The 17,285-nt window shown below is 46.0% G+C and overlaps 1 protein-coding gene across 2 annotated transcripts; it reads right to left on the bottom strand.

Moving 5' to 3' along the window:
* Nucleotides 1–5,852: 5,852 nt before the first annotated feature.
* Nucleotides 5,853–16,859, bottom strand: PROX2 (prospero homeobox 2). 2 transcript variants are annotated; one of them, XM_008699691.2, is made up of 5 exons: nt 15,540–16,859; nt 12,240–12,251; nt 9,429–9,530; nt 8,019–8,213; nt 5,853–6,585 (listed from the first exon to the last, which is right to left on the bottom strand). In XM_008699691.2, the coding sequence occupies exons 1-5, from the start codon at nt 16,857–16,859 to the stop codon at nt 6,400–6,402; spliced, it is 1,815 nt and encodes a 604-aa protein (XP_008697913.1). In that variant the 3' UTR covers nt 5,853–6,399. The 2 variants fall into 2 exon arrangements, with proteins under 2 accessions (XP_008697913.1, XP_008697907.1); XM_008699685.2 differs by lacking the exons at nt 9,429–9,530; nt 12,240–12,251 and having other exon boundaries at nt 16,104–16,859.
* Nucleotides 16,860–17,285: the final 426 nt, after the last annotated feature.

The raw sequence follows: 17,285 nt of genomic DNA, 5'->3' as shown, positions 1-17,285 counted from the left end.
TCTTTATTTTGGGGGCAAATCCACCAGTTCTGGCACAACAGCCGTGGACTGAATGCTAGAAAGTTCCTTCTCTGCCAAGCTTTAGAACATTTGAGACTTGCGCAATAAATGGTGCATCTTTATAGTTCCCGAAGCAGAAGACTGCCTGCCCCCCAGAGAAAAGCCCTGATGTGTTTAGAGTGAAAAGGTATGACTCTGTAATAAAGAAATGGAAACAGTCAATGCACTGTCACTATATTAAACTCCACCTCGCTTATGTTTTGTCGGTAACTGCTGTCTCCAGAGCTTCAGATAATCCTATCTACCATTTACATGGCATGAGGATCTTAATTGTCTTTGCACCTAGTATATCAAAACTAAGGTGTTTAGGAATATAAATTCTGTGTCATTAAACTTTTGTTCCCAGGATCTGCTGATAAATCTACAGTCTAGCAAAACTGCTTATATGTGTGTTTTATTCTAATACCTGCACCCCAGGCTTTCTTGTAAACTCTTATTTCTGACACCATTTTTAGCAAGAGTTCTATAGGAGAGAAGAGTTCTGGAGTTGGTTGGTTGGAAAATTCTGGTTGGTCCAGTAAGCTCAGCTCTGATGAAGTAATGGGGTACGTGATGAGAAATGAAGTGTCTAAACATCAAGATAGTAATCTTGGGCAAAAGCAGCTTGAGGGTATTTATAAAGAATACATGCCACCAGGCATAACTGTGGGGTTTTTGTTAGGGATTTAATATAGTAAGAATTCAGCAAAGCTTATCAAATTGGTAATCTCTATGTCTCATAACACTGGATTTGTAAAAGTCAATTTATTTAGGAACAGAGTAGCCAAAAAAACATTAAGAGTCTTCAATATTCTGAAAAAGATAATCACCAACCCACATTCATGAAAAAGCAGAGGAGGAAAGATCATCAACGTTAATGACTATAAAATGGGGGGAAAAAAACGAAAGGGGGCCAGATTATTTGCAATAAAGAAGCAAGCTTATCTTTATGGAAATGTGATCCTGAACATAGATTTTAAATGTTAGGAGCGGGAAAGCGTGATTGTGTCAGTATATGCTCCCCCTACGTACCCATCCAAACTTTTAAGGGGTAGAACAACTGCAAAGATGTTTTGAACAACTAACTGTACAGGAGTTAATCATGAAAATATTCAAGCCAAACAGCCTGTTCAGTGGACATTGATACAGCCCCCCAAAACAGTTGTTAAAGATGGCAAGTTGAATAATTTTAGAAACACTGCATTAGTTACTAAGCTTGTAGCTAAGAGGGTGTCAGAGTACAATGTATCAGCCTATAAAAGACAAGCCTTTAGTAACCAACCAGTGAATAACGGTACTAGTTACGTTATGTGCCAAGCAGACACGTCAACATAGGATTGTTATAAAGAGTAAATGAGGGAATGCATACCGACTTTCTAGCACACGGCTTTTCTAGCTGGATTTCCTTTCCCTCTCAGAAAACATTGACATCTCCGTGTAAAGCTGTTTTATGTTGTCACCACAGGTGTTTGTGCATTTTACTGTATGGTTATAATAAAAAGAAAATTCAGACTATGTCTTCTATCCATAATGTCACACTTCAGTGCCGTTCTTAAGCTAAGAATTCTTTTTCCACTGTAAAGCAGTGCAAATTCCTGATTTTGCTAACAGTTCAGGACTGCAAAGGAATAATATAGCTAACATCATACTGTGCACTAGGAATGAGCTGAGACTTTCACATGTATTATTTTACCTAAACCTTTTAACAGCACTGTGAGGTAGGTTCTATTTTATTATCTCTGTTTTACAGATGGGAAAGCTGAGGCCCAGAGAGTAACTTGCAGAGATCCATAGCTGGTAGGTGCTGGAGCCTGGTTTCATCATGAGCCTGGGCTCATGCACTTAACCTCAGTACTCTTCTTAAGACAGGTATTGGTGGAGAGGAAAGTGCAGGGGTAGGGGAAGAGGGGGAGGCGGCAGATCGGATCCCTGTGGATAAGGTGGGGAAAAGGTTAGGGTAGAGACAGCATTCTTGCCCAAAACTAAATTCCCAGGCCAGAAGTGGTTATCAAGGAATAAGGAGTCTGAGCCACAGAAATCAGTAAATGGAGGGTGGGGGGGGTTCAAAGGGAAGACTAGGACCTGATGTGCATTTGAGGGGCGAGTGGAGAATTTTGGAAGTAGAAAACAAGTCTGTGAGCATGAAGGGGTGAGATTGTGAGAAACCAAACAACCCGCAAGACTCTTGGTGAAGGAGGGGGCAGATTTCTCAGAGAGCGGGCCGATGTGTGAACTGCTAAAGCTTGGGGTAAATGGTACTCTTACTGTTTTCATTGTGTCTACCTGCCCTCAGCGGTTCCTCAGATAGTCCCTTCTTCTGGAGGCTAACATCTGGGGTTTGGGGGTTGTGTGTGTGTGTGTGTTTATATGACTGAGCATTCAGCTCCGGTATACTTAGATTTGTATAGTCTGAAAGAGTTTCTTCTTGGTTGATAGGACTTGTGTGCCCCTGAAAAATACTTCTCATGAATTATCTTTTTCCACAGGCAAACAGTTAATACATATTTTTTAAATTGTAAGTACTATGATCTACCTCAGAGATACAGCATATATTCTTAATACTCTGAAATAGGTAATCGGAGCTCCTTCTTTACAGTGTGTGTTATATATACTTAAATCTGACCAAGAATATTTTTATACTTTCATAAGAAGTATTATATTTGCTCTATTTTCACAAGCTTATGTTCTCCCCCAAAGCATCAGGCCCAGAAGCAATTGTTAAGAATTGTAGAGCACTCCTCAAATGTAAATGTGCATAATTTAATCATCAGCCTGCTAGAGCTGTAACTTATTTTAGCCAACCTGTTCTTTATCTCTGTCCTACCCATCACTCGTTCATTATTGTTTTTTATTTTCTCACTCCTGAGAAAATGATCTTGCGTTATGTGATGTCTATGCAAATGCCTAATAGAGTTTGTATAAAAAACACCAAAGGGTTTTTTAAATTTCTGTTTTGTTTTGAATGCATGTATCATGAAATTTTTGATCTACTTTACAGAGCAGAGTCAAAACTATAAAGAAAAGAGCTAGAATTAAAGATTATGAAAATCTAGAATATATAGGACTTCATCCCGGAAACTCGTTACCATAATTTTAGCTAATTTTGTAAGGATTTTTTAAAAATATTTTCTAAAGGTAAATGTAAAGTTATGCTCTAGAAGTCTTGTTTTAAATTATCTTTTCTGATGATTCTGTATTTTGTTACTAAAAACAAAGGCAAGGTTTTTTTTAGAGTGGACCCGCGGACCTCCATAAAGCGGTGGGGCTCAGGTGCAGAACCTTATTAAAGAGGGCTTTGTGCCCTCTGCCCTTTATGCTTTGCCCTTCCTTGGCTGGAAAGGAAACAGTTCAGGCGCCATCCATATGCCCAGGAGGTGCCTTTGTCTTCCTCACTGTGCAAATCTGGTTTGGAGCTGTGTATACTATATGAAGCCGGGTTTGAAATAGGGTTCCTAGTGAACCTTTTCCTGCATGCAAAGCCAACTAACTACCTGCTTTTAGTCAGTAATTGGGCATTAACTCCCTAGTAGTGCCATCGTCATAAACCACAGTCCAGGTCCTACTGTCTCCCATTGAAGGATTAGACAATTATGCAGTGTTTGACCAGACTTCGAAAATGTCTCATTTGGTAGAGAATAGTGCCTACATATACCTTAATGGAGAGAATGGCCAGATCTTTGGCGATGTTATGACAGCTAAAGGAACTTAATAACCAGCTCAGAATGTGTTTCCAACAGAGAAAGAGATATATAAAAATATAAAAAATTAGAATTTTTCTGATGGCAGAGCATGTGTATTTATGCATTCTTCTGTGTTTAAGTCAGTGGTTAGAGAACACTTCCTGGAAGGACTGCAGTACACAAATGTTTTCAATTTGAGCTTGTACATTTCATCTAATTGGTCCCTGGGACAAGGTTCACTGCCCTGGAGGTGGCTCCGCTTAAGCTTTCAAACACACGCTAATGAATTTCAGGTTTGGGACAGAAAATGGCTGTTCCACATCAGACAATCATATGATCTTGGAATTGTTTCCCATGAATATCTTCAAGAGCTACGTAATACCGCTCTGGGTAGTGGGTTCTTCTGCCGTCTCCAACCATAGATAACTGCCCTCGCTCAGGATACTCAGTGCTCACCTATTTTAAAACTTAGATTTGAAGATTGCTTCGTTTTTGAAGGGAACATTGTGGGAGAAAATATGACAAAAATTGTCCGAGTGCAACTGGATATATCAAAGGACATTTACAAATAACCTTAAAGCAACCTGAAAAGATTGGTTTGGGCTGAATCCATCTGTTTTGGTTTTCCTCTCAGCTGTTTGAAGTGAGAGGAAATTCAAAAGAAAGTCATTTTTCATATCTTTTTATATGGATACATCTAGCAATAGTTTAGGGATTTTATCTCCTCTGATCCAGCCCACCCAGAAAGTCAAGGAAGTGAGGGTAGTTGAATATAAAAACTTGTTTTACGTAGATGGGGAAAAAGTAAGCTGCTTTTTTTTTCTTTAATAAAGATTTTACCTATTTATTTGACAGAGCACAAGCAGGCAGAGCAGTAGGCAGAGGGAGAGGGAGAAGCAGGCTCCCTGCTCAGCAGGGAGCTCGATGCGGGACTCAATGCCAGGACCCTGGGCTCATGACCTGAGCCAGAGGCAGACGCCTAACGACAGAGCCACCCAGGCACTCCAGCTTCTTACTTCTTAAGTCACAGACATCCCTTAATCAGAATGACAGGCCCTGAGCTCTGTGTGACCCACCCCCACCCCCACCCCAGCCTGCACACCTTTGCAGTGCTTACAAGACTTGGCCCTGACTGGCGTAGAAGACAGATGCGGTTACTCAGCTTTGCACAGGTCTTGCCTATATGCTCAGAGTAAGTCACAGTTTGTGTTGGGCCAGTAGGGAAAACAAAAAAAGGTTGATTTCATGAATTCCTTAATCTAAAAGATTGACCATGGCCTGTGATGTCCTTATGGAGTGGGAGTTTCTGTTACTGTGTGTGATGCCTTCCACCCAGTTACGTCATTTATTGTCTGGAGGCTCTGCACGGGCTGTGCAAGTGTCCTGTCTGGACCTCAGTTCCCTTCTTCCTAACTTAAACAGGGTGGGCCAGATGATCTCCTAAGGCCCCTTCCAGCTTTCAAGTCTGAAGTTCAGTTTCTTCTGCACGTAAAAGGTTGGGGCATCAGTTGCATTGGTCTTCTAGAGCCTAGTCGGGTTGTCCCGCTGATAACCTTCCAGCAGATGAATGAATGAACAGCAACACTCAAGTCCAGCAGAAAGCTTGCTTTGGGCGTGCTGGCATGATCAGCAGAAATCCTGGGTGATGAAGCATTCTTGAGTGCTAGGCAGAGGGGGTCAGATGGCAGTGCCCCATCAGTGCTGGATGCTTCCTGGGGACGGTGGCCTCTTTGAGATCACGAAAGGCAGCACAAGGTGCTCCCGCATATCGTCTGGCATCAGAAGGCCTTGGGTTCCTCCATACTCCTGACCATCCCCGCTGACCCAAATGCCCTAGCCTTATGCTTTGGCAAGTTACCTCATAGTTCTCAAACTTGGGTTTGGTTGTTTTTCAAATGAAGATAGTATCTACTTTTCAGAGTGAAAAGCCTAAAGATAATGTATTTGAAAGTGTCTAGCAGGGGCGCCTGGGTGGCACAGCGGTTAAGCGTCTGCCTCCGGCTCAGGGCGTGATCCCGGCGTTATGGGATCGAGCCCCACATCAGGCTCCTCCACTATGAGCCTGCTTCTTCCTCTCCCACTCCCCCTGCTGTGTTCCCTCTCTCGCTGGCTGTCTCTATCTCTGTTAAATAAATAAATAAAATCTTAAAAAAAAAAAAAAAGAAAGTGTCTAGCAAATAGGTGGAGCTCAATAAATAGGTAATGAAAACCAGCGATTTGTAAAAACAAAACAAAAACACACACACACAAAAGGTAACTTTATCTGAAAGCCCAGGGGGGAGAAAACTAACATTTGTGTAGTAAGTAACATTTCACAGTGTACTTTAGGACAGAATATCTTTTATCCTCACAACCTGGCTTTACAAATGCAGAGATGCTGGCAAATTCCCAGGGTCACAACCCCGGGAAACAGGGGAGTGGAGATTTAAGTTCTGATTCCAAACTGTGATGTCCCTTTTACAATATGCTGCCAACACACCATTACGTTTGGTTGATGTATTTTATAGTTAGGATTAAGACTCTGACGATTCTGAAAAAGGAAATAAATGATCCGAAATGGTAATAGGACCTATGTGGGGGGTTTCTCCTTATGCCCTTTTCATTTGACTACAGCTATACTGACTGCCATTTAAGACAAACCTAGGAAACCCTGGCCAGTTGCTCCTCAGTTGGTGGGATCTTAATTCCGAAACAGCTCCTGGGGATAGCTGGAAGATTTGAATATCTCTGGGATATCACTGTCTAGTTTCGAAATAATTTTATAAATGGGTTTCTTCCAGGAAGGATCTGAGTCTTTCCCCGCGGAGACAGCCCTGAAGAACTCCTGTAACGTCAAGCTGGCAACTTCCAAGAAGCAGTCTGGGACCTGCATTCCCAAAGAGACGCACAAGAAAGAAAAGACATGAGGCCGAGGAGCGCTGGTGCTGTGCAGACCTCAGTGCTGCCTGTTCTGGGGTAGTGGGCTGATAAGAGCATCTCTACTCCTGGCTCTCAGTTTCTACAGCCCTAAGAATCCCCTGCTCTCTCATCAAATACAAACCTTAAAATGATGGTACCCGTGAGACAGCCCTGGCAAAAAGCATATTAGGGACACTCCCTTTGTAGGAGAAGTGGATTCCACTAACTGTGATGCTTTTAGTAAGTGGGAAACTCTGACTCCGATTGAAATTAAATCTGTGGTTCAAAGGAGGTTTTTAGTATTCTCTTCCTTAGTGCCTAATGTGGAAAGTCATGCCCCCAAGTTCACAACTGTTGTACCTCATCCCACCATGTTTTGGGGTTGGATCCAAAAGACTTGGAATCATTCCTGCTTCCAAAGCCAAGCACGAGGTGGAGGGGAACTCAAGCATATGTTGCAGGACCTCACACAGACGGGCACCATAAATGATGGGGAGTCCCACAGGTCCTCCAAATCCAGCCTGGCTTGCCTCCTCTCATGCCAGATGACCACCCCACGTGGAAAGATATGGCAGCCCTGCCCCATCCACATGCCCTGATGCCACAAGCCTCAGAAAGAAGGCTTAGGTTTCCAGACATATTCTGACAAAACATCTGATAGACGCCAACAGTTCTTCCCTCTCTTGGGTACACCCGAGTCAAGTGAGAAAGGCAAGGAGAGGGAAGTGTAGTCAGTGGCCTGCAGAAGGGGACGCCAGCCCAGCAGAGCTGTCGGCCACACACAAGGAAATGCGTGTCTGGATTAGGAGTGCTCACCCATGACATCTAGGCCACTTGCTCACCCTTTCCTGATGCTGTACGTAAGGTGCCAACAGTGTGCCTTCATAGAGATCCCCAAAGGACCGAGAAGCTTGAGTGGTATGTATTCAGTATTTCCAGAAAGAAAGGCTCTGAGGTGACTTGCCATGAAAGGCCCACAAATAGAACTGTTCAAGTGAGAATAAAGAACCAAATGATGAACAGAAATCCTAAAGAAAACGGGGCCAAGTCTAGGTGCTGCCACAGCCCAGCATTGAGTTGTGTGCCTCCTGGCGCTAAGGCGAAAAGGTCAAGTTATGGAATTTTTCATTGCAGAGTATTCGATCTAAAATGGCACAACATCTGGTCAACTTCTGTTTTAGTTTCAGAATGAAGACTGGGTTTATATTCATCTCGTGATATCCACCTGTTGCCTCAGAGAAGATGTTGAGTCTCCTTTTTGTGGGTGATACAGATATTGGCCCCAGGCTGCCCTGGTTCTCAGTGACTTAAGGACAGACACAGAAGGGGATCTTTTCTAAAACTCAATCGCAAAGGGAAGGCACTCATCAGACCTCATGGGACCCAAGTACATGGTCTTACCTCAAAATCATTTCCCTTGTTATAGTGCATATTGAGAGCTCGAAAAAGTTCCGAGTCGCGGAGTACCACCAGCATTTTGGGATTTGTGACACCATCTGAAATCGCTTGCCGGGCAAATTTCTCCATTTGGATGTAATAAAACTCACGAAAGTTGCTGAACCACTTGATCATCTGGGAGGTTATGCAGCGGTTGAACTGTACAAACAACAGGGTCCATCAGGTCAGACATTTGCCATGAGGTGCTCAGAGTCCCAGCTGTCAGCTTCCAATTCAACATAGGGCTCGATAAGGATGGCTTCAACCACCATTAAAAAGGGCTTTCTTTTTTTAAGGGGGGGTGGGGCAGAGGGAGAGAGAGACTTAAGCAAGCTCCACGCCCAGCGTGGACCTGATCCAGGGCTCAGTCTCACAACCCTGAGATCATGACCTGAGCTGAAATAAAGAGTCGGATGCTTAACTGACTGAGCCACCCAGGCACCCCAAAAAGGGCATTCTTTAAAAAGAAGCCACACCTGTTTTCCTAGCCTATTCACTTTTACACAGGAAAATCTCAATTAGCTATAATGGCTATTAGAAAATATTGTTTTTGATATACTGAATTTACGACTTCTTTTTTTTTTTACCCATGAAAAGCTTTCCATGGTGTCTCGTGTGACTTTGGAGAGTCTGGGGTCAAGGCCAGATGCTTCTGCTGCATCTGGGCAGATTACATGGCAGTCCCAGAGCCTTCTGCAGGGTCAAGGGCAAAAGGAAGGGATAAGGGTGTAGAGCAGAGAGCAGGTCATGGCCACCCTGGAGTTACAGAATGAATTGAAATCAGAGTGTGGTGCAGGGGTCAACTGAGCAACTGAATATGAGGGAAAGATCTGGAAAACACAAAGGATGTAGTTACAAAGTATTAGCCGCTCTATCCCAACATCCAGGGTAGAGGAGGCCCTCAGACCGTTTACGGGAACAGGCAAGCTCCGGTTCCAACAATCAGAGCTCGATCTCCCTTATTGTCATGCTTGATCTCTATACACCTTCAGTTAGTTTTGAAATACAGCACTTTGAATATAAACATGACAGTGTCCGGCTCTTTATATAGTCTATCGTGCTCTCCCCCAGAAGAGACAAAACACTAGGCCAAAGATGCTGTTTACTAATGTTTCCCTCTCCCAGCCACCATCCCTCCCCATGTGTTTCTGGGTGTATCTACAGCTCAAAATCTTAAAATTCAGATACCCAACCTTTGTGGCCCAAAGCTATTCATGAAAAGTCTCAGCCCAGAACTGGAAATTGTATATTTCCATCAGCAACATGAAGGGGACGTGACGTGCACATATGACCTGGGACTTGCCTCCCACTGGCCAAAACCCACTGCCTCTTGGGAGTTTTGCAGAGGCTTTCAGAGGTGAAGAATGACTTTACCTGGACATCAGGGAAGTAAGCCTTCAGGAGGTTGGAGCTGGGATAACGTGTGAAGAAAAACATCAGTTTGGCCTTCTTCAAGTGACCAGGATTTAGGCCCTCCTGGATTTATCTCAGCGTCAAGGAAAATTAACACCAGTTAATCAATTTTATTAATTTACCCAAATAATGAATTGTCCTGTTCCTTATGGTTTCTATTTTACTTTTTTTCTATTTGAATGGTGGATTAGTTCCATTTTTCTGTCTCTAGCAAGTCTGATCAGATAAGCTTTTTCTTAAGGTGCCTGGCTGTCTCAGTCGGTAGAAATGTGACTCTTGATCTTGGAAGACCCACGTTGGGCTTAGAGCTTACTGAAAAAACAAAACAAAACAAAAAAAGCTTTTTCCAGACGCTGAATACCATCCATATATGTACAGTAAATTTTCAGAATTTAAAAAACACTTGATGTACAAAAGTTCTATGGCTTCTATGACATCAAATACAGTTTGTCGTACTTTGTGCTTGTGCACTGTCAGAATAGAATGGGAAGAGATGGCAGGTCTGTCCCAGATTTCAAAACCCCGTGTAGAGATTTCCTTCCCCTTCCTTGCCTCAGTTTCCCCATCTGTAAAATGAGATGAGCCGACTTGATGGTCCCCATTCTACTCTCATAGCTCCCTTGGCAGTTTCTAAGCCAGCAAGCACCTAACCAGCCTGAGGAGCAGATCACAGTTTGCTCCCGCTCAGGAAGCTCGAACTTCTCGGCTGTTGTGCCTGCTCCCCGAGTGCCTGGCAGAGCTCTCCTTCACCCCTCCCAGCTCAGCTCGGACACCCCTCCTCTGTGAAATATTTCCTTGCTGAATTAGGCCTTCCTTCCCCTGGGGTATCAAGGCTCTTTGTACAAACCTCTGTTGTAGCAGTGACCTTACTGGAAATTTTACTGCATGTTTGTCTCCCCATTTAGACTGTGAGCTCCTTGAGGGCAAGGACCTTATCTTCTTGTTTTTGTATTCCACATGCCTAGCCCGGTGCTAGGAACATAACAGGTGCTCAATAAATGATTGTTGGCTGAAAGAATGAATGAGTGATTAGATGATCAACCTGAATCCATTATATTCTAACCCATCCCTCACTCTGAGAGTAGACTGCCTCTCCTCTAACAAGAGCAGAGAGCTGTGGTGTGAGTGCCCAGCACCAGCATGGGAGGGAAATAAAGATTCTTACAGAAGAACACATAGCATTCCCAGGGACCGTCCTGGGGCTGGGTGGGAAGCGTTACACAGAGTAACCTCGGAGTTCAGGTCAGAGAGCTGTACCTTTAGGACAATTAGGATGTCTTAGTAGGACGCATCAGTTTACCCAAAGGAGACCAAACCAACTAATCACGGTTACAGATGGCCTGGGCACCCAGGCTGCTGCCCAGAGGACCCCTGCCCTTGCCTCGTTGGACCTACTTCTTATTCTTCTTAAAGGTTCACAAATGCTGTGGAAAGAAGGCTGGATTTAGTAGCCCAAAGACCCAGTTTCGGACACTGATTTTGCCACCTCATTAGGGGCAAGCCTCTGGGCCTCATTTCTAAAATGTAAGTGCAGTAGTTAAAGCTTGTGCTTGTCTCCGACCCTGGGTTTGAATCCTGGCTCCACGTGTGTTTGTCTTGTGACTTTAGGCAAATTAGTTTGCTCCTCTGTCCCTGCCTCGGATACCTGATCTAGAGTGGAGCCTGGAAGATGGTGAGCTCACACAGGCCCACAACCCCTTCTCCGAAACGCTGCGCCAAATGGGCTTCGGATTTCAGAATTTATTATTTTATAATGGCCACACGGTGCATATGCCATATGCTCGTTACGGGCCAGAGCAGGGGCTGTGGCAGCAGTCCGTCATCCGATACATTCCTATTTCCACAGCAAAGTGGATGGTTATTTACAGTAAGTGGGATAGTCAATAAATGGCCTCCAATCAGTGCAGGTCAGGTTTTGCCCCCAAAAATGTTTCCATCAGCCTTAGGGGGAAGAAATCACAGGGACTTCCAGAGCTCCTGAGTCTCAGAACTGTGGCTAAGGGGTGGTGGACAGATCATGTGAACTGCGGCTTCCCTGCCCGCCGCAGGGAAGGGGCGCGGCGCAGCAGGTGCTGCCCCCTACTGTCTGGTCACCGCGCCTGCTCGGCCTGTTGCGCCGGATGTCCTACGGCTGTGAACTTTCTTCAGCGCTTCAAAGTAGCTTGCTCTTAGCGGCTTTCGTGGCCCACAGGAACACATCTCTAATTCTGGAGTGAAGGCAACAGGAATGAGGGACCAGCTGGGGAACCAGGATGCCGCCTGGGGGCCCCAAATCATTCCGTGCAGCCGGACCTCCCAAAGCTGTCTGAGTCCAGTCCTCATTTTACGGAGCGGGGCTAGGCACACAGTAGGTGCCCGAGAAATATCAGCACGCCCCTGCCAGGGGAAGTATAGCAAAGAACCTTTAGGGACTGAGTCCCTTAGGTTCTTCCCCCATTGCCCGACTTTAACCAGTGGCTTCTTACCAAAGGCCCAGAAATAACCTAGCCTTTGTCTCACGGGGCGATTTCCTGTCGATCTGTCTCTGCACCTCCAAGATTTCCTACTGCCTGAGAGGCAGTAGTGGCCCGGGAGCGTTCTTGGCGTTGCCTGCCTGCCCGGACAGCACAGCGGTGCCCAAGCTTTAGGCGCGCCTCCAACACCTGTGACCAGAAGAGGGCGCTCGTGGCCTTTAGGACACAAGAGCCCATCGCGGTGTGGCAGTGAGCGGGTCCCACCCCGTCCTGCCGCCCTTCATACAGCTTCCCAGGCAGAGGACACGACTGTTCACACCTGGATATGCAGCTCCACAGACGCACTGACCTCTGGAAGACTCAATTATAGGCTGCCCATGAGAAGGAGCAGTGTGAGCTCAGCTCGCTATAAAAGCAACATCCAAACTAACGTCGGGAATTTTAGTTCTACAAGGATGCTTGTTGGAAGAGGATCTTCGGTCATGTGAGTTTGAGGCTGCAGACCTTCTCCTCCTAGAGCTTCCCGTGGACATCAGCATGTTAAAGGCTCTGAGAAGTCCCACAAACTACCCAGTAGTAGAAATAGCCAGTATTTACAGGATACAAAATAAATGCTCAGAAATCAGTTGCATTTCTATACACGAATAACGAGACCGAAGAAAGAGAAATTAGGGAATCCATCCCATTTACAATAGCACCAAAAACCATACGTTACCTTGGAATTAACTTAACCAGAGACGTAAAGGACCTATATTCTAGAAACTATAAATCACTATTAAAAGACATTGAGGAAGACATAAAAAGATGGAAAGATATTCCATGCTCATGGATCGGAAGAATTAACATAGTTAAAATGTCCATGCTACCCAGAGCAATCTACACTTTCAATGCTATCCCGATCAAAATACCAAGGACATTTTTCAAAGAACTGGATCAAAATACCGAGGACATTTTTCAAAGAACTGGAACAAATAGTCCTTAAATTTGTATGGAACCAGAAAAGGCCCCGAGTCTCCAAGGAACTGTTGAAAAGGAAAAACAAAGCTGGGGGCATCACAATGCTGGATTTCAAGCTGTACTACAAAGCTGTGATCACAAAGACAGCATGGTACTGGCACAAAAACAGACACATAGACCAATGGAACAGAATAGAGAGCCCAGAAATGGACCCTCGGCTCTTTGGGCAACTAATATTTGATAAAGCAGGAAAAAACATCCGTGGGAAAAGACAGTCTCTTCAATAAATGGTGCTGGGAAAATTGGACAGCTACATGCAAGAGAATGAAACTGCACCACTATCTCACACCATACACAAAAATAAACTCCAAATGGATGAAAGACTCGATGTGAGACAGGAATCCATCAAAATTCTAGAGGAGAACATAGGCAACAACCTCTACGACATCGGCCAAAGCAACCTTTTTCTATGACACATCCCCAAAGGCAAGAGAAACAAAAGATAAAATGAATTTATGGGACTTCATCAAGATTAAAAGTTTCTGCACATCCAAGGAAAAGTCAGAAAAACTAAGAGGCAGCCCACCGAATGGGAGAATATATTTGCAAATGACACTACAGATAAAGGACTGGTATCCAAGATCTACAAAGAACTTCTCAAACTCAATACACGAGAAACAAATAAACAAATCAAAAATGGGCAGAAGATATGAACAGACACTTTTCCAATGGCATACAAATGCTAACAGACACATGAAAAAATGTTCAAAAATCATTAGCCATCAAGAAATTCAAACAAACCCACACTGTAGTACCACCTTACGCCAGTTAGTAGTGGCAAAATGAAAGGCAAGAAACAACAATTGTTGGGAGGATGTGGAGAAAGGGGATCCCTCCTACATTGTTGGTGGGTAATAAGTTGGTACAGCCACTCTGGAAAACAGTGGAGGTCCCTTAAAAGTTAAAAATTGGGGCGCCTAAAGAGTCGTTAAGCGGCCTGCCTCGGCTCAGGGCGTGATCCTGGCGACCGGGATCGAGTCCCACATCAGGCTCCTCCGCTGGGAGCCTGCTTCTTCCTCTCCCACTCCCCCTGCTGTGTTCCCTCTCTTGCTGGCTGTCTCTCTGTCACATAAATAAATAAAATCTTTAACAAAAAAAAAAAAAGTTAAAAATTGAGCTACCCTATGATCCAGCCATTGCACTACTGGGTATTTACCCCAAAGATACAGACGTAGTGAAGAGAAGGGCCATATGCACCCCAATGTTCATAGCAGCAATGTCCACAATAGCTAAATCGTGGAAGGAGCCGAGATGCCCTTCAACAGATGACTGGATTAAGAAGTTGTGGTCCATATATACAATGGAATATTACTCAGCTATCAGAAAGAACGAGTTCTCAACATTTGCTACAACATGGACAGCACTGGAGGAGATAATGCTAAGTGAAATAAGTCAAGCAGAGAAAGACAACTATCATATGATTTCTCTCATCTATGGAACATAAGAACTAGGATGATCGGTAGGGGAGGAAAGGGATAAAGGTGGGGGGGTAATCAGACGGGGGAATGAAACATGAGAGACTATGGACTATGAGAAACAAACTGAGGACTTCAGAGGGGAGGGGGGTGGGGGAATGGGATAGACCGGTGATGGGTAGTAAGGAGGGCACGTATTGCATGGTGCACTGGGTGTTATACACAACTAATGAATCATCGAGCCTTACATCGGAAACCGGGGATGTACTGTATGGTGACTAACATAATATAATAAAAAATCATTAAAAAAAAAAAAAAAAAGAAATAGCCAGTATTTAATAACCAGTAAAAATAATCTAGTATTTACCCAAGCTGCTTTTTTCCTAATTTAATAACCTGAGGGAGGGTTACTCTGGGCAACACTATTTGAGAGAGTGGGGTCTGCCTAAGGATTGCAGTAAGATCCAGATCCCCTCAGACCTGCCCAGCCCCTCAGCCCCTCAGCCTTCCGCATAGGGAAGCCATCCCCATTGCCTCTAGACGCCCAGCCCCCAAGCTCTAGTCCTCTCAGCTGCAGCTTAGAAGCTGTTCCTCAAACTAAAGCCTTCTTACCCCTCCCAGCTGCCTCTTGGGTCTAACCCCTCAAGAAAGCGTCCCCTTTTCCATCTGCCTCAGAAGTTTCTGGCCCCTCATCGCTTCCCTGTGAACTACCTGGACAATGTAGGCTTTTTTGCCTGCGGAGTCAAGAGATTGGGAGAGCCATGCTTCAGATGAGGTCATTCCTTCGACCCTCTCTGCCTAGGTGTACAGGCCTCTGACAACCACATTATGGGGTTTTCCTTCCATCAGGTATTTATCATATTTTGGAAGCCCCTTGAGTTTACAAACAAAACTCTTTCAGACCCAAAGGAAAGAGTCAGTAGTGGTAGAATCCCCCGTGTCACAGAAGAAGGTTAGTGAACCTTCTCAGCATCCTTAAATCCCAGAATGTGGCACCACCCTGTCAAGACCTAACAACTACGAGCCTCAGGGAAGGAGAGCCTGGAAGGAACATTAAGGCCATCGGGAAAGCAAAGCTATTGAATACTATGGAGTTATTTGTCCCTGCCTCCCCTCACCTTCCAGACTGCCCGTTTCTCTGGGCCGTGGCGGTGAGAAGTTCAGTTACCAGTAAAGGATATGTGGACAGAAGGAAAAGGCAGCGCGTCGGGGGCGGCCTGCTGACCGCCCGGTTCCATCTTCACCGAGGGGAGAAGGGGCAGCCTCTCCAAACGGGGGGAAGTGAAGGGCAAGGCGTACTGCTGCTGGCTCAGACCCGAAGGTCGCAGCTTGACCGCTCCCCACGGTCGCAGGGCCGGCTCTGAGGAGGGGTGGCTTTGGGAAGATGAGTCGTGGGAAAGAATGCTGCTCCAGTGACCACTGGGTCCGTGACCCAGTAGCTGGCTAAGGATCTGATTTCCCTGGATGTGGGAAGGCGCCGTCAAAGGGCAGTTTGCTGGAGGACCCTGATAGGATCTGGGGATCATCCTCAGAGAGACAGGGTATCGAGGAGGATCCAGAGACTTGGCCAGTGATAGGTTTCGCAATGGGACCCCAGTCTGTGGCTGGGCCCTCCTGGGCAAGGTGGCCAAAGGAAACAGATCTTTACAGGCTCCTCTCTCAGGAGGTGAGGGCTCACTTCTCCCCTCTGGCACAAGCCCCTGGAAGCTTCTGCCCAGCTGAGTCAGGTGGCCTGGTGGATCCGTTAGTACCTTCTGTAATACTGAGTCCACAGCTTGGGCCACAGCCCCCGTCAGTTCTTTCCTCAGAATCTCCAGCAAAGCCCGTGCTCCACAGGGAAGGAATCTGGGCTCGTCAGACTGGCATTCCACCTCAGATGCCCTGTGTTCTTCCTCCCAGGAGAGGTCCGCACGGGAACCCTGGTAGTGGTCACTGTCCATAGCCCAGGGCCTAGATCCACAGCCCTTCCTCTGCTTTACCCTCAGAGGGCCCTGGTCTGTCTCGGAGCCTCCTGGGTCCTGGGCTGCGTCCCTGGGCTCAGCAGCCTGCAGGATGTGCTTTTGTAAATGTCTTAGCTGTTGCTTCAGCTGATGGAGCTGTTCTCTTACCCGAGGGCCCCCTTTCCTGCTGCCGTGGTCCCCGACAGGGCCTGGCTTCAGAGGGCCCTGCTGCATGGGAAGGCTCTGCTTCCTCTTCCGCTCCCGGGCCTTCTCTGCACAATACGCGCCGTCCCTGGCTCCGGCATTGCCTGGCCCCAGAGCCAGAGCGTGAGGAGAGAGGCACATGCCTTGGACGATGGTCTCCACCCTGGCCCGCTTTGCTTGGATGTTCTCATCCCAAAACCAGTCAGGGTCGGCAAAGGTGGAGCTGGGGCCTGGGCTCCAGGCAAAGGGGGAGTCTCTGCCCTTCTCTCGGGGGGCTGGGCTTCTCTCACCTTCCATACAGGGTTCTGCCAGGTGGGAGCAAGCCCGGGACAGAGGAGGAAGCAAGCCAGAGTTTGGGTCCATCTCCTACTTGCTCAGAGGGTTAGCTGCAGCTCCGTGAAGGAATCCCTTCTCCAAACGTCCTCAGCTGGAGGGGTACCCAGAGTGAGCTGGGGGCTCCCTCTTTGCACTCAGAAGGATGAGAAGCAGCTGTCAAGGATTCAAACTCTGTGATGCTAGGGCTTAGAAACCTGAGCCGACTCTGGAGTTACAGACAGGAAGAAAACAATGGCATATGTGATTTTGAGCAGTGTTTTTCAAACCCGAATGTGCAAACGAATAACCTAGAGCTCTTCTTAACAGTGCAAGGTCACGTTCAGCAGGTCTCGGGTGGGTCAGACTTTCTGTACCTCTAACCAGCTCCCAGGTGATGCCGTGCTGCTGGTGGGGATCCTACTTTAAGAGATTCCTAAGCGTGATCCTTCAGGGAGAAATTCTCTTGCTAGGGCA

Source organism: Ursus maritimus, unplaced genomic scaffold, assembly GCF_017311325.1.
Source record: "Ursus maritimus isolate PB19 unplaced genomic scaffold, ASM1731132v1 scaffold_25, whole genome shotgun sequence".
Lineage (NCBI taxonomy): Eukaryota > Metazoa > Chordata > Mammalia > Carnivora > Ursidae > Ursus > Ursus maritimus.
This window is presented reverse-complemented; position numbering and strand designations above follow the sequence as displayed.

What these genes read in the sequence shown, in the direction of transcription:
- PROX2 (XM_008699691.2), bottom strand. Translation starts at nt 16,859, where the DNA reads ATGGACCCAAACTCTGGCTTGCTTCCTCCTCTGTCCCGGGCTTGCTCC. An exon ending in CTTACTTCCCTGATGTCCAG is followed by an intron (nt 8,214 to 9,428) that starts GTAAAGTCATTC and finishes TTGTTTGTACAG; the next exon opens with TTCAACCGCTGCATAACCTC. An exon ending in ACAAGGGAAATGATTTTGAG is followed by an intron (nt 6,586 to 8,018) that starts GTAAGACCATGT and finishes TTGGGAATGCAG; the next exon opens with GTCCCAGACTGCTTCTTGGA.